General features: G+C 34.7%; 1 protein-coding gene across 1 annotated transcript in view; it reads left to right on the forward strand.

The window, feature by feature from the left end:
• Window positions 1-16,256, forward strand: part of VEGFC (vascular endothelial growth factor C) — a 104,616-nt gene that overhangs the window by 57,674 nt on the left and 30,686 nt on the right. Inside the window, exons 2-3 of the mRNA XM_038560496.1 lie at window positions 10,786-10,999; window positions 12,478-12,668. Coding sequence (XP_038416424.1) covers window positions 10,786-10,999; window positions 12,478-12,668 — 405 coding nt within the window. The remainder of the gene's footprint in view (window positions 1-10,785; window positions 11,000-12,477; window positions 12,669-16,256) is intronic.

The following is a 16,256-nucleotide window of genomic DNA, read 5'->3' on the forward strand; positions in this document are numbered from 1 at the left end:
CTTATTTAAGAATCTGTCAGACTAGCTTCCAAAGTGTATATTTTACATTCATATGAACAAATGGGGGGTTGTAATTTCTACTTGTCCTCACCAGTACTTGGTATGTTATTCTTTTGGATTATAGCCAATCGGTTGGGTGTGTGTAATGATAATTTGTAGTTTATTTTGCATAATTTACCTTAATAACTAATGATGTTGAACATTTTTTCCTGTCACTATTAGCCATCTGAATATCATTTTTGGTAGAACATCTATTCAAGTCCTTTGCCTCCCACCTATTTAAACTTGAGTTATCTTTCTTTTCTTTTATTTGGAAGACTTCTTCATATATTCTGGATATAAATTCTTTATCAGATATATGATGTTCAAACATCTTACCTCTATGTTTGATTGTCCTTTAATTTTATTAATGGTATCTTTTGAAGAACAGAGGTTTCCATTTTGATGAAATCCAATCTCGCATTTTTTTTTAATAAATCATGTTTGTTATGTCCTAAGATACTGTAGCCTAATCCAGCTTCACAAACTTGAAACTATCTTTTGTTCGAAAAGGTTTGTAGTTTTAATGCATACCTTGAGGTATGCGATCTATTTTGTATTTGTGACTCTGGTGAAAAGGAAGAGTCTAATTGGTTTTCTTTTCTGGTTTTGGGTTTTTTTGGTTATTGTTTTGTTCTGTTTCTATTTTGGCATATAATTAACTGACTGTTCTAGAACCTTCTATTGAGTAGACTACCCCTTCTGCATTTATTTGCCTTGGCACCTTTATCAAAAATCTTTTTATCATCAGTATTATGTTTTTTTACTTGTTTCTGCTTTCTGTATTCTAATCTATTAGTCTGTTCTTATGCCAGTATCACACTGTCTTGATTACCGCACAGAGTTTGAGACCTGATAATCTGAGTCGTCCAACTTTGTTCTTTTTCTGAATAAAACTAGTTATTCTAGATTCTTTGCACACATTTTAATATCAGCTTCAAATTTCTACAAGAAACTCTCCTAGGACTGCATTGAATGAATTTATAGATCAATGTGGGGAGGATTGTCAACTTAATAATATTCAGTGTTCCAATCTGAGAACATGGTAGGTCTCTTCATTTATATAGATTTCTTTAATTTTTCTTAGCAAACACCATTCAGAGAGAATATGAGTTTCATACTGGAAGATGTTTACAATACACATATCTGACAAAGGACACTTATCCAGAGTACATTAAGAACTCTTACAAATCAATGACAAGACAGCTAACGGAAATGAATAAAAAGCTTTTAATTGGCAGTTTTTAAAAGAGGATAACCCAGTGCCCAAATAACATGAGAGTGCTCAATATCATTAGTCATCAAGGTGTACTACACGTTAAAACCATGAGTGTTATAACAACCCCATTAGAATGGCTAAAATTAAAAACCAAACATTTCTAGTCATTGGCAAAGATATGGAGTCAGGGATTCTTATATATAGCCCTCAGGAGTGCAAATTGATACAATTACTTTGTAAAATGTTTTCCAACATCTATAAGCTATAAATATATACATACCTCATGAACCACCAATTCTATTTATAATTATAGACCTCCCCCCAATTCATAGTACATCCATCAAAAGACATGCTGAGCATAGACTAGATTAATATATTGCAGTAGTTCATACAATGAGAAACAAGACAAGCAGGAAAACCAACTGCTTCAAAGAGACGAATGTCAGAAACCTAAGGTTGAAAAAAAAGATCCAACAGAAAATATTATATGGTCTTGGATACTTGTGTAAAATTTGAAAAAGACTAAAAACTATGATGGTCAAAAACAGAAATGCAGAAATGTAACAAAACGGCAAAATTTGGTAGAGTTATCACTGAGGAGAACAAAGGAAGTTTCTGGAATGTAATAGATGCTCTATATCTTAAATCTGGGTGCAATTACAGATGTGTGTTCAATTTGTAACAATTTATGAAACTGTGTACTTGAATTTTTTCATTTTCTCTGGTGAATATTATTCATTAATTAAGGATTTTTAAAGTATTATTAATATACTTCCAGAATTAAGTAGCATTAACATAAATTGGCCTTTTTAAGCAAAAAATTTACTGAAAAGAAATATTATAATAATCCATTATATTATTTATTTTCAAAATAACTTTATAAAAGAGCATCATTGAAAAAAATGTGCCAAATGATTTTGAAATTAGTTTATTCTTCAAAAGACAAAAAGTAATCAAGGGAAAATAATTTTGAAATGTTTTGAATTTATTTACAGAGGAAGACTATGTCTAAACTGCTGCATTCTCTTCTCCTTATGAAACAAAGGTGTTGAGAAATGCCTATGTAAAAAGAAAAATGATCTTACCCTGGGTGATAAAAAAAAAATGTATATCTCTAAAAATGTTATTGTTACTAAGTCCAACTGCTAGTGATATTTTAGATTCATTTATTTACTCATTCTGATACCTCTAGGGATTTTAGAAAGTAAAATTCATGCAAATTTTAACCTTCTGACATGTTCTTAAGAGGCCCAGTTACTCAGCTGCAGAGTTTCCCAACAGCAACACCAGTGAGTGTTGGCCTGGATAATTCTTTTTTTTTTTTTTTTTTTTTTTGGTTGGGGGTCGGGGGGTAGGGAGATGTCTTGTGCATTTTAGAATGGTTGGCAGCATTCTTGGCCTTCACTTAACTAGTACCAGTAGCATCACCCCATAGTTCTGAAAAGTAAAACTGTCTGCAGATGTTGCCAGATAACCCTAGGAAAAAATAATCTCTGGTTTAGAACCTTTGATCTACAATATGTATCTATTGGAATATTACAGTAATAAGTTTTAGTTCCTTGGGATTTTCCTTTTTGTCAGTAAAAACATTCATTATTTTTGGCTCATCTGTCTGATGCTATTTTTGCCATCATACATGGACAAAGTTGGGAATAAATAGTTCTGAAATCATTTTGTCATTCTACAAGGAAGGAAAACCAATTCCATTCAAAAATAAGAAACAAGTGAGTGGTTTTCAGTGTTGAGTGCAAGAAATTAGTGTATATAGAGCTATCTTGGCCATTGTGTGGATTATGCAAATATAACTATCTACTTTGGCATTAAATTGGAAATTTATCTCAACAAGAACAATTGAAAGTGAATAGTTAAACAATTTTCTAAGAGTCTACTTAGGTAATGAAATAAGTATTTCATTTTTAATTTAATTCATAGATGTTGTAAACTAAGAAAGTGACTTTTTTGTAAACACAATTTATGCTACCAATAATAGACATAAAAAGATTCCATTCTTTATTATGGCCTTATATTAAAAGTTTACAATAAAACCTTTTGGGGGATTAGGCAAAAAATTGAATCTTAAAACTTCCAATAAAATACTTCCATTTTTAAACTGAAATGTAAGTGTCTGCATTCAGGGCTTACCTATCTGTGTCACACCAGGCTGATGTAGACATGGGTGATGGGGAACCTGTGGGAAAAAGAACCTGACTATGACACCTTCACTGAGACATTAGGTAAAATGATTTGCTAAGGTCATAGAAAACAGGTACAAGTTTCTATTCCTTAGAAGGATATCATTTGGTCTTACATATTTATTTATGACTCTCTACTAAAGGGTGATTTTAAAAATGAATTCTACAACTATGTCTTGGATGATTTTTCAAATCCCAAATCCTCTACATTCTATCACCTTGCCCAGATTTTGCTTTAAAAAGGTATTTTCATTAATCAAAATATACTTTTAAAATTTAGAAATTTGCCTAGCATGGGCAGTTATCTGAAGGAAACAGAACAAACCACCACAGTTCACCTATCATACAACTGCCACCGCTAAGTAAGTAGGACTGAATAAGCAGGTTCTGCTGCTGTGTTAGGGGAAGAATAATTTCAGCAACTACTTATTCTAATGATTGGATCTGACCCAAATATTTTCTAAAGAAGAAAGAAAGAAAACCCAATGGCAGTATAGAGTTATTGATCTTGAAAATTGCCTTATAATAGATTGATCCCTACTGATAATTTGGTTTCTTATGATAAAAGAATGATGTATAAAGATGAATAAGATGAAAAATATTTTCTTTTAAGCTTTTTAGTAAATTTCTTATAACTGATAATTTGACCGAATAGTTTTCTTTTTGCTTTATCAATGAAATTGTCCATGAAAATGTTCACTTTTCAAATATAAAATATTACTTGAGCCAGACTTTTAAAGATAGCATATACACAGTTTAAGAAAAAAATATAAACATCCCTTATTTTCCAGTTTAAACAAATTATTTACCTCCTCTCTCCCAAAAATATATATATATTGGACAACTAAAAAGATTTGCCCATGACATCTTTGGCCACTTCATGAAAATACAGTAGTGTGTTCAAACCTATCTTTGATAGACCCTTGCCCACTCTTTCAATTCTGATTTTACTATTTGATAACAGTATATGCTTTTATGTGAAAGAAAATTTTCCATAATTAAAGTATATGCATTTCCACATGAATTTTCAATTTTATAAAATTATCAGATGAGTGCCAAGTCTATATATAGCATAGCAATTAATTTAAGATTGTTGTTTGAAGAGATTATTGACATTGGATTTGTAGGGAGTTTTTAATATATTTATTTATTCATGAGAGGCACAGACTAAAGCAGAGACATAGTCACAGGGGGAAGCAAGTTCCCTGTGGAGAGCCTGATTCAGGATTAGATCCCAGGATCATGACCTGAGCCAAAGGCAGACACTCAACCACTGAGCCACTTAGGTGCCTCTGTAGGGTTATTTTAAAAACCTAACTTTCACTCATGGCAAATGCCAGCCCATTACTAATACTAATCCTAGATGACTTCCTACTTATCATTGACTCTCTAGGTATCACAGTTTAGGGCAGGAGGGACAACCTGTGGGGACTCGTGATTTTTCCCTAACAGGCATCTGAACAGCCCCTTCTAGTCAACAGAGAGAAGTAAGAGGAAATCGAGGTTTTGCAAGCTATGTGTTTAAAATGTAAAATGATTAGGAATCATAGTCAATGACCTCAAGTGTTCACTTTATGTTATGATTCTTCATAATTAGGGGAATTACAGATTGCAGGTGAATCCCCAAAGTTCTTTCTCATCATGTAACTTCTGGAATCGTCATTCTCCTGTTAGAGTAATAAGAGAATGTGTTCTAGGTACATGAATTATCAAGGAAGGAGTTTGTTCCTGATTATAGCTCCCTGCCTTTGACATTGCACACCCAACTTGGACTTCCATTGCACCTCAAAATCCTCACTGAATGTCACATAGGTTGCTGTTTGCAAATACGTACATGCTGAATGTTAAATAAGAGTCATCACTCGGGCAGCCCCGGTGGCGCAGCGGTTTAGTGCTGCCTGCAGCCCGGGGCGTGATCCTGGAGACCCTGGATCAAGTCCCACGTCGGGCTCTCTGCATGGAGCCTGCTTCTCCCTCTGCCTGTGTCTCTGCCTCTCATTCTCTCTCTGTGTCTCTATGAATAAATAAATAAAATATTTAAAAAAATATTTTAAAAAAAGTCATCACTGGAACCTCCTAAGGGATCCCTCCAAAGTACAGTACAGAATTAAATTCATTTTTAGATTACTTGAGGCTTTTTATTACATTTGAATATCCATTTTTAAGACACTTTCTATTGTAAGATGTACCATCCTTTTGGAAAATAAAAGGAATATATCAACATTTAAGCAAATGACTTCAACATGCTTCAAATTGGTAAATTTGAAGACTCAAGAAACATTTAGAGTGGACTTCTGGTATGATGTTAAACAGTCAACAAAATCAAAAGGCAGCCTACAAAATGGGAGAAGATATTTGCAAATGGCATATCAGAAAAGGTCTAGTATCCAGGGTCTAAAAAGAACTTATCAAACTCAATACCCAAAAAACAAATAACCCAGTCAAAAATGAGTAGAAGAAATGAACAGACATTTCTCCAAAGAAGAAGTATAAATGGCCAACAGACATGAAAAATTGTTACACATCACTTGGCATCAGGGAAATACAAATCAAAACTAAAATGAGATATCACCTCACACCAGTCAGAATGGCTATAATTAACAGGACAGGAAACAGCAAACGTTGGCGAGGATGCAGAGAAAGGAGAACCCTCTTACACTGTTGGCGGGAACTCAAGTTGGTGCAGCCACTGTGGAAAACAGTATGGAGGCTCCTCAAATAATTAAAATAAAAACACCATATAATCCAGTAATTCTTTTACTTTACCCAAAGAAAATGAAAACACTAATTTGAAAAGCTATAGGCACCCTTATGTTTCTTGCAGCATTATTTCCAATAGCTAAGATACAGATGTAACTCAAGTGTCCATCAATAGATAAGTGGATAAAGAAGATGTAGTGTGTGCATATATTGGTGCGTGTGTACATACACACATCCACACAGACATACACACAATGGAATATTCCTCAACCATTAAAAAGAATGAAATCTTGCCATTTGCAACAACATGGGTGGACCTAGAGGGTGTTGTGCTGCATGCAGTAAGTCAGAGAAAGACAAATACCATATGATTTCACATGTATGGAAATGTGGAATCTAAAAACCAAAACAAAGAGACCCTTAAATACAGAGAGGAAGCTGGTAGTTGCCAGAGGGGAGGTGGGTGCACAGATGGTTGAAATAGAAATGGGGATTAAGAGGTACAAACTTTCAGTTATGAAATAAGTAAGTCATGGAGATAGAAACTATAGTGTAGGGAATATAGTCAGTAATATTACAACAACATTGTACAGTGGCAGATGGTGACTAGATTTATTGTGGTGACCACTGAGAAATGTATAGAATTGTTGAATCAATATGTTGTACACCTGAAACCAGTATAACATTGGGAGTTAATTATATTGCAATTAAAAAAAAAAAAAAGCTTAAAGAAGGGAGCTTTCATGTGGATACCAATTCTACTTGAAAGACTTGAATGTGTCCCTGGGTCAGAACTCATTCTAGGTTACTCGGACCCCCTTCTAATTCCTCATAAGTAGAGTATGAATGTGAACGAGCCATGGTTAACTGGTAATATCTATCCTTAAGATTTGAATCTTCTCTGGATTCACTCAATAGCTCTAACACTTAGCTGACAATGCTGATTTCCTAGGTTGCTGCTCATTTAGAACAAAAATGCAGAAGATGGATTCAAAGAAATATGGTCCCAGAACTGGTACAATACTGAGAGTTACAGTTTAAGACTGAGTAAAAAATTTCAATTTATCTAAAAAACAGTCTCTGTACTGTGTGTTTGCTCTCTAAAGATGTTATAATGACAAGTCATTCCACCCTTCCCTGTAAGGGAAGATTATGTAAGATTTATAACTTACTTCTTTATCAAGTGTCTGTTTGGATCAACACAAAGATTCTAAGAAAGATAATAGGATTCCCATTTTACAGAGTGAAGTGAGACTCAAAGAAATGAAATCTAATTTTACTCAATTAAATAAGGACTTTGGCCACGATGGAAATCTGGTCTTTCGATACTAAAGCTTCTTTTTCTTCCACAGCTATAATAAGTAAAGTCTAATGGGAATAAGTAAATTAATTGCTCAGTATCAAGCTAATTTAATACCATTTTGTCTATGATAGCTTCTGCTTTTGCCAGTAGTTGCTATAAATTAAGTAATATGTCAAAGGCATGTTCTATAGAGACGTAAGAAGAGTAAAGCAAATGAAGGCTGAAATAAGGGCCAATATACTCAGAGATGATTACTTTTACATTTTCATTCTGATAGCAAAGATTATATATGTGCATTATTTAAAATTTAAAGTACAGGGGCGCCTGGTGACTCAATGGGTTAAGTGCCTGACTTCAGGTCAGGTCATGATCTCAGGGTCCTGAAATCAAGCCCTGAATTGGGCTCCCTGCTCAGTGGGGAGTTTGCTTCTCCCTCTCCCCCTGACCCTTGCCCCACTCGTGCGTGTGTTGTCTCTCTCTCTCTTTCAAATAAATAAAATCTTTCTTAAAATATAAAATTTAGGATACAAAAATGTGTAAAGAAGGACATAATAATTACCTTAATTCTGCACTTTGGAGAAGATACATATACATGGATAGATACATGTTGTTTTGCTGCCTTTTACTCTTTATACACAAATGCATTCATACAAGCTATATGTGAATTTGGTTTAGTGAAAAAATATGCTACATACATAAACATCGTGTGTGCTGTGTCTAAATTGTATACTTCTTCATAAAATATTTATGAACCTCTTTATATATCTCATTTATACATCTGATTCCTACATTTATGTTTATACTGTATGTTATTTGTTCTTTATTATTGTTTGTATAGATTGCTTTTTAAAGTCATTATGACAGCCCCATGATGAATTTGTACATGTATCTGGCATAATTATATTCTCACTTCTGTTGGATGGAAAATTTATTCCAAAGTGAATTTGCTGTCTAAAATGGAGTCTGTTTTTAAGTCTCCAGTTTGAAATAACACACTTGCCTTAAATAGCTTCACAAATTTATATTCCCACCAGGATTGAGAAAAATTGTGGTTCCCTTCACTTTTACCATCACCAAATACATACTAATATATTTATTCTCCGTGAATATTCAGTTTAAGATCTTTGTTCAAAAAAAAAAGATCTTTGTTCATTTTTCTATTGAAAAATGTTTATTTTTTATCATGTTCATGTGTTATTTTAAGAATATGAGTCCTTTTCCATCTGTCATGTTTCTTGCAAATAATTTTCCTACTTTATAGTCTTTTAGTTTATAGTATTTTCTACCAGTATAGTATTTTCTATAGTAAACTACCAGATAGTTTACATTTTGTCTGTATATTCACCTCCAGAAAAGCCTTTTTGACCCTAAAAGTATAAATATGACTTGTATTTTCTATTCCTGTGTTGTAGTTTAGCTTTGGCACTTTTTATTCCCCATTTTTTATATTGCATTTTTTTCTATTGTGAATTGTATGCTTGTATTTTTCTATTTATCTACTGAGCAACAGTGTTTTCTTTTTTATTTTATTTATTTATTCATGAGAGACACAGAGACAGAGGCAGAGACATAGGCAGAGAGAGAAGCAGGCTCCCTGCAGGAAGCCCGATGTAGAACTTGATCCCAGAACTCCAGGATCATGACCTGAGCTAAAGGCAGATGCTCAACCACTGAGCCACCCAGGTGCCTCTACCAATGAACTTTTGTAGGCTTTCGCTCCAGTTGCAGTCCTTTTAGATTCTGAGACATTTTTGATTCTTGAATTTTATGTCATATATGAGGTTTTCCTGTGACAAATATTTCATAAGCAGTTGGGAAACTGTGTGAGGATATGTTGTCACTTTCATTTAAGCATCTCCATCCTCACCTGCCATCTATTCGAAGGAGTTCTATTTTATATAACTGTATGGCATATCAAGAATCACCCCACTTATTCTAAAGGGTAATTGGTTAATATCAATATTTTCAGAACACAGACCTAAAGATACTAAGGTATATGGCCCACTGACACAATAAATGAAGGAAAAGGAGGTCCTAAAATTAATAGCCAATTATATTATCCAAAAAAAGGAACACTTTTTATAATCTATCAGGCTCTAGAATCATAAAAAAAAATATTTCTCAAAGTACAAACAGCACCTACCACAGAATAACTTTGATTATTCAAAATCATGGTGAAAAGACTAAGTTAAATAGTATCTTGACTTTTAAAGCAAATATGTTAATTTTGTACATCAAAATTAGAAAAAAGAAAACTATAACTTGTTAGAATGTAGACTGTTCATCTCTGCCCAAGACCCCCAGGTAGGGGGTGGTTACTTCATTCAAATTCACCTTGTATATAAAGCTAAACAATGTCCCATTTTCCCTTAATTTCAAAGTATAATTTAGAAAACTATTTTTTGTAACTACGGTAACTGCCAGACTATAACTTGGGATGTTCTACTTAATTGCACACACTAATATAGACAGGTATTTATGAGCAGAATTAATATTCTCTGAAGCGTTTCATGTCTTTTTCATACCAAAATAAATCTTGGCAATCAAAGATTTTGGAAATACTTAGAGGTTCTGCCAAAATATAAACCTAACTGTGATATTGTTGTTGAAATCCCATTCTTCGTGGAATTATTTACTCTAAAATACCTTCTAAAAAGCTAAGATTCCTAAGTTCAAGCATCTTGCTTAATTATGTTTATTGATGCTGATAACTAAAAGTGAAGCAAAGTGTTAGAATGGACTTCAGTTTATACATACTGAAGGCTAATACAAGCTTAAATACACTTTCAAACTGAAAAATTTGCCAATTATGCAAAACTATAAATCAAAGAAGCTACTTTAGAAATTACGTTTAAAATTATGTCTTTCCAATTTTTTGTCTTAAAGACCAAATATAGGGCAGCCCGGGTGACTCAGCGGTTTAGCACCGCCTTCAGCCCAGGGCGTGATCCTGGAGACCTGGGATCGAGTCCCACGTCGGGCTCCCTGCATGGAGCCTGCTTCTCCCTCTGCCTGTGTCTCTGCCTCTCTCTCTCTCTCTCTCTCTCTCTCTCTCTCTCTCTCTCTGTCTCTCATGAATGAATAAATAAAATACTTTAAAAAAAGACCAAATATATACTTTACGACTTTGGTTGTGGGCACTGAACTTCATTTTGAATCATGGTATTGAATCAAATTAAAATATGAATATGATTTTTCCAAGTTAGTAATTCGTGGATAATTAATAATATTTTAATCAGGATTTGGCATATATAACAGTAAATCTTTTTAGTACGTTTGTTTTCAAATCCCTTAATCTGATAAATGATTGATCTTGCATGTTTCTTCGATAGGCGTATGCAGGCAAAGATTTGGAGGAACAGTTGCGATCAGCGTCCAGTGTAGATGAACTCATGACCGTACTCTACCCAGAATATTGGAAAATGTACAAGTGTCAGTTAAGGAAAGGCGGCTGGCAGCGTAATAAAGAACAGCCCAACATCAGTGCAAGAACAGAAGAGACTATAAAATTTGCTGCAGCACATTATAATGCAGAGATCTTGAAAAGTAAGTATGGAAAAGAAAATATGTGATAAGCTTCATATAGTAACCCAGTGAAGGCTGCCAGCCTGGTTTTTTTTGTTGTTGTTGTTGTTGTTGTTGTTTTCATCTGTTAAATTTCAGCATTTGTAACACTAAATCCCTTTAGGGCCCAAAGCAAACAAAGTAGGAATAAAGATTCTCAAAATATAGCATTTTATAACTTCACTGTGAGTGGTTAAGAGGATTTCTCGAAATACAAAGATAGAAAGGTACAGCTCTACCAACACATTTTTTTAAAAACTTAAGGCGATATCCCACTGCAAAACTTTAAAAACCTGAAGACATATTTCCCACACTGTGTCAGTTCAACCACTTCAGCATTCTATATCTTACAAAATAATTGCACATACATTTTTTTATTTGGATTCAGAAATGCTTAATTCCTAAATCACCCAAATCATCTTTTCAGAGACTTCTTAATGCCATGTTGTTTCGCAGGTAACTGGCTTGGGAGCTGGACTTTTGGAAAGCTACTATAAGATCTAGGAGAAAATGTCACAGAAAATTACAATGCTGAATAAAATGGCATAGTATAAATTGGTGAACTACTTTTTAAAAATAACTCCCTTCAGTTGTTAGATTATTAATCACTATCAAGGTTCAAGATACAAATTATTTTGAAAACAAGTGCAGGCAAAATCTGCGGTTTATATCCTTTTTTCCTAAAAATTTTACTTGAGGGAAAAGATGAAAAAAAAAGAAGCTAAAACATTTAAGAAGTACATCATCTAAAATGTAATCTTTAAAGAGTCCACAGTGCTGGAGAGCTAAACCCCTCAGTCACTGGAAACAGAATTCCAGGAGAGAACATAAAAGGAAGAGGATAATTGGACTTTCCTGGAGACACGTAGGTCAGGATCCATGTCCCAGCTGATGAAAAATACCCTTACATTTCAAGTGACATTACCTAAAGCTGCCAGATAGCCTGCCTGAAAGTGATCTTTGAATTCAGTCCAAACCCATAGCAATTTCCTCATTTACATTTCAGTTTAAAAAGAAAAATTAAATCGTGTTGTTTGTCTTTGCTCAGAGACCACAACAATAGTACGCACTGTAGCAAATGAGCGTGACTGTCTCTGCAGGTCCTGCAAACAGCTATCTGTTAAAATTTCATTTTCTTAAGCAAAGAAAACCACACAGAGGTGGACTGTAATAAAAGCTTTGGTATTTTAAGAAAGCATAATCCTGATTTAGCTTGGCACATGGCTACAGAAATTCGTTTTTAAAGAAAATATCCTTTGCTGCTCTATTAAATATTAAATAAATATTATATCTCATTCCAATTCACAGGGCAATTTAGGATCCTGTCAACGATTTCTCTTTTAACATTATGGGTTGTACTTAAATCTGAAAACCTGAAATCAAATGTGACTTCCAACTACTGTGGGCTTTTCTGCCTTGGTGGCTTCTGTGTAACTTACGGCTTCCCTATGACTCGACAGGTATTGATAATGAGTGGAGAAAAACTCAGTGCATACCACGTGAGGTGTGTATAGATGTGGGGAAGGAGTTTGGAGCAGCAACAAACACCTTCTTTAAACCTCCATGTGTGTCCGTCTACAGATGTGGTGGCTGCTGTAACAGCGAGGGCCTACAGTGTATGAACACCAGCACAAGCCACCTCAGCAAGACGGTAGGTGCCCTGCTCTGGCTCTGGCTTGAGCCCGCTCGGTCACTGGCCCCAGTGCCTGGCCCCTGCTCTGGTCCCTCTGCAGTAACGCCCCGTGGTTCTGAGCTGCTTAGACTGTCCTTTGGGGGATGAAGCTAATTTCCCAGTACTCTGTAACGTGGAGGATGTCATCTCCCAAAGACAGCAACTGATGCTTTATGAACTCTGTTCCTAGTAGTGGTGTCAAAGCCAAGGGAAGCCGGTAATAAATAGTATGAATGTGTGTCTGTGTGTGAGATCTAAACATTTACATTTGGCGATCAATTACTTTTAAATGGTTAAGTCTTCTGATTCCAGAGAGATGATCCAAATCACAGATTCAAAATGTATAATGCAATGTGTGTGTTCTGCGAAACAGTGGTGTAGTATTGAAATAAGCCAACAGTGCTCTGAACGTATCCATTGTGTCCATGTAGAAAGCAAAGAAAATATTCCAACGCTAAATCCCAGGACTTTACCTCTAAAGTCCCATCACATTAGATGTTAAGCTTTTAATTTCATAACCAAGAAACTTACTTTTAAGGTTTGGTCTGGATCCAGGATTTTCAGAGCAGATGCACTAGCCTGCATTGTAGGTCATCTATCAAAGGTCATGTTTTTGAGCTGGTGAGAACCACAGAGTGTTATTTGAAGTGGTGTGTGCCACTGAGCTCGGCACAGAAATGTCTAGAGAAGCCCAGGTTCTGCGTTGGGCTGATGCAAACTTCCCGCAAGACAAAACTGTATTTGCCTGAAAGGCTTTTCCAGTGCGTTTTGAGAGTTGGAATAGGTAATGTGGCTACATTCAGAACTGTACTTTGACCTTCAAAAAATGAAAAAAAAAATTTTTAAATGTGATGTGAGGTTTGATGTATACCATATGGAATGACAACAAATTAACATTCTTAGGAAAATAATGTTTATACTTAGAATATATGTAATCAAAGCTGCTTCTCACAGAAACTTGAGCTGATCAAAAGCTTGGATCCCACTAATCTACTCTTATTTTAACATAACTAAGTAGAAATGAAAATTGGGATTATGAACTCAGTTTCTTCCAGTACACTTTCCCATCTAGTTGGAAATTTCTAAAATTTTTTACTGTGGTGACCATTTGGGCTCTGGGTTTAGAGACACTGTCCTATTATACAATCCAAACTGCTTTCTTTTAAAAAAAAAAAAAAAGAATTGTATTTCTTTATTTTGCTCATATGCCTAATGAAGAGGAAACAAAATGCAAGAGGAAACAAAAAAATAAATTATAAAACTGAATTTTTTCTTCAATTTACCTGTGCCTAAACTCTAAAGACTAAAAAAAAAAAAAAAAAAAAGCACGCACATCATTAAAAGGTGATGCTTTGGGGCCTGTCATCATTCCTGTTATCATCATAGTTAAGCACAGCCAGAAGGAGTTTATTTATTCTTGCTTACCTTCTAGAATCCAGCACAATGATACAGCGTTCCTTCTGGCAAGCATTAGCAAGAGAAGCAGCATAATTCTAAATATATTCATGCGTTTAGAAACTTAATCAGTAGAATATATGTTTGTGGGTCATGGGATAACATTTCAGTGCTTGATAAAATTCTAACATTGTAGTATAATAACATACAATTATAGTGATTGAGCACAGCAAAATTCCTCCTCCATAGGCTTACCCCCCTTACCTTTCCATCTTTATCAAAGATGGAGATTACTAATTACTTTATCAGTAATTAGGAATGTGTTAGCTAAGAAACTGTAGATTTATGTACACTATTCTGAATAAAATACTCCTCTAATTTAGCACGTTTTACTGGATAATATGTTTGTATCCTATCTTAACCCTGAAGTAAAACAGGATTTTAAAAACCCTTTAATAATTGCTGGAACTAAATACATTTTTAAAAGTCAAAAAAAATATTTATTCCAGCAGGATAGCCTCCAAAAAACCAACATTCATTTTTAAAAAGAAGTTACTATTAAAAATGTTGCTGCTTTTATATCTAAACCAAATTCCATGAAAGGATTTTTGGCCCTCTAAGTTTCTCGAAATGTCATTTTTTTTTAAGTTTGAGAAAATAAATGTGAGTGATTGAGGAAATTACATGTGTAGAATGCCTTTAATAGCATATGTTTTTAAATGTTTTGATTAAGCAATATGATATGTATCCTGGATTATATTATTATTATGGATTTGACTTAAATCAGTATCAGTTTAGTTGATCCTCAAAAGGTCTAGATATATCATTTGCATTTTCCAAAGACCAAAAGGCTATATATCTGTCTTAAACATGAGATGTATGAAATAGCCTCCAAAGACAGATCTTGAAGAATTATTTCACCAAATAAAATGTATCTTCTAAGGCCTCATTATTTATCATTTCAAAAATGCGTTACTGGATTTGGCTGCTAGATGAAACTTTATTTTCAAAGTGCTCATATTGTGAAAGTATAAAGTTGAGTAGTAACTGTTTTAGCATTGGGATTTTGTTCTGTTGGTTCAATTCTTGAAATTCCTGTCTTTTTAGAGTTAATTTATTTTCTTGGTGAAAATCAGTTGCCAGTTGACAATATGTAAAGCTGTTTTTCACTACTAATTTCTTCTTCGGATTCTTCTATTATGCCTTGTTGATAGAAAAAGATGTTTTAAGATGAATTTTCTTTAAAAAATGTCTCCTGGGGCAGCCCGGGTGGCTCAGCAATTTAGCACGGCCTTTAGTCCAGGGCGTGATCCTGGAGACTGGGGATCAAGTCCCACATCAGGCTCCCTGCATGGAGCCTGCTTCTCCCTCTGCCTGTGTCTCTGCCTCTCTCTCTCTCTCTCTCTCTCTCTCTCTCTCTCTCTCATGAATAAATAAATAAAATCTTAAAAAATGTCTCCTGCTCTAAGGTGTAATAGTTATTATTTTAGTATATAAATTACGTATTTCAAAATATATTTTCTTTAGATATGGATGCTCAAATGTTTTGTGCAGTAATCATTTCTTAGACGAACTTTCCATCCCTAGCACCGCACTCAGCCCAAATAATACCCTAACCTTGTGGTTTTCCCTCTTGACATGTGACACCATCTCGAGTCAGAAACACAGGGGTCGTCCCTGACATTTCCCTTCTCAGGGGACATCCAGCCTGTCCCCAAGTCAAGTGTTTATTTATCCCCTAAGTATCTTGAGTCCCCATGTCTACCACCATCACTGTAGTCGCCTTTCATCTCTTTCCAGTTAATAAAAAGCCATGCCCTCTGCTCTCTTCCTTCCATTGTCCCTCATCCCCATGCATTCTCTTAATTGCCCCCAAATGTGATATTTTTAAAATACAAATCTGGGATGCCTGGGTGGCTCAGCAGTTGAGCGTCTGTCTTCAGCAGTTGAGCATCTGTCTTCAGCCCAGTCTGTCTTCACTTGTGATCCCGGGGTCCAGGGATCAAGTCCCACATCAGGCTCCCTGCATGGAGCCTGCTTCTCCCTCAGTCTGTGTGTGTGTGTGTGTGTGTGTGTGTGTGTGTGTGTGATGAATAAATAAATAACATCTTTTAAAAATAATAAAATAAAATAAAATAAGATAAAATAAAATAAATAAATAAAATAAAATAA

This window comes from Canis lupus, chromosome 16 (assembly GCF_011100685.1).
Source record: "Canis lupus familiaris isolate Mischka breed German Shepherd chromosome 16, alternate assembly UU_Cfam_GSD_1.0, whole genome shotgun sequence".
Lineage (NCBI taxonomy): Eukaryota > Metazoa > Chordata > Mammalia > Carnivora > Canidae > Canis > Canis lupus.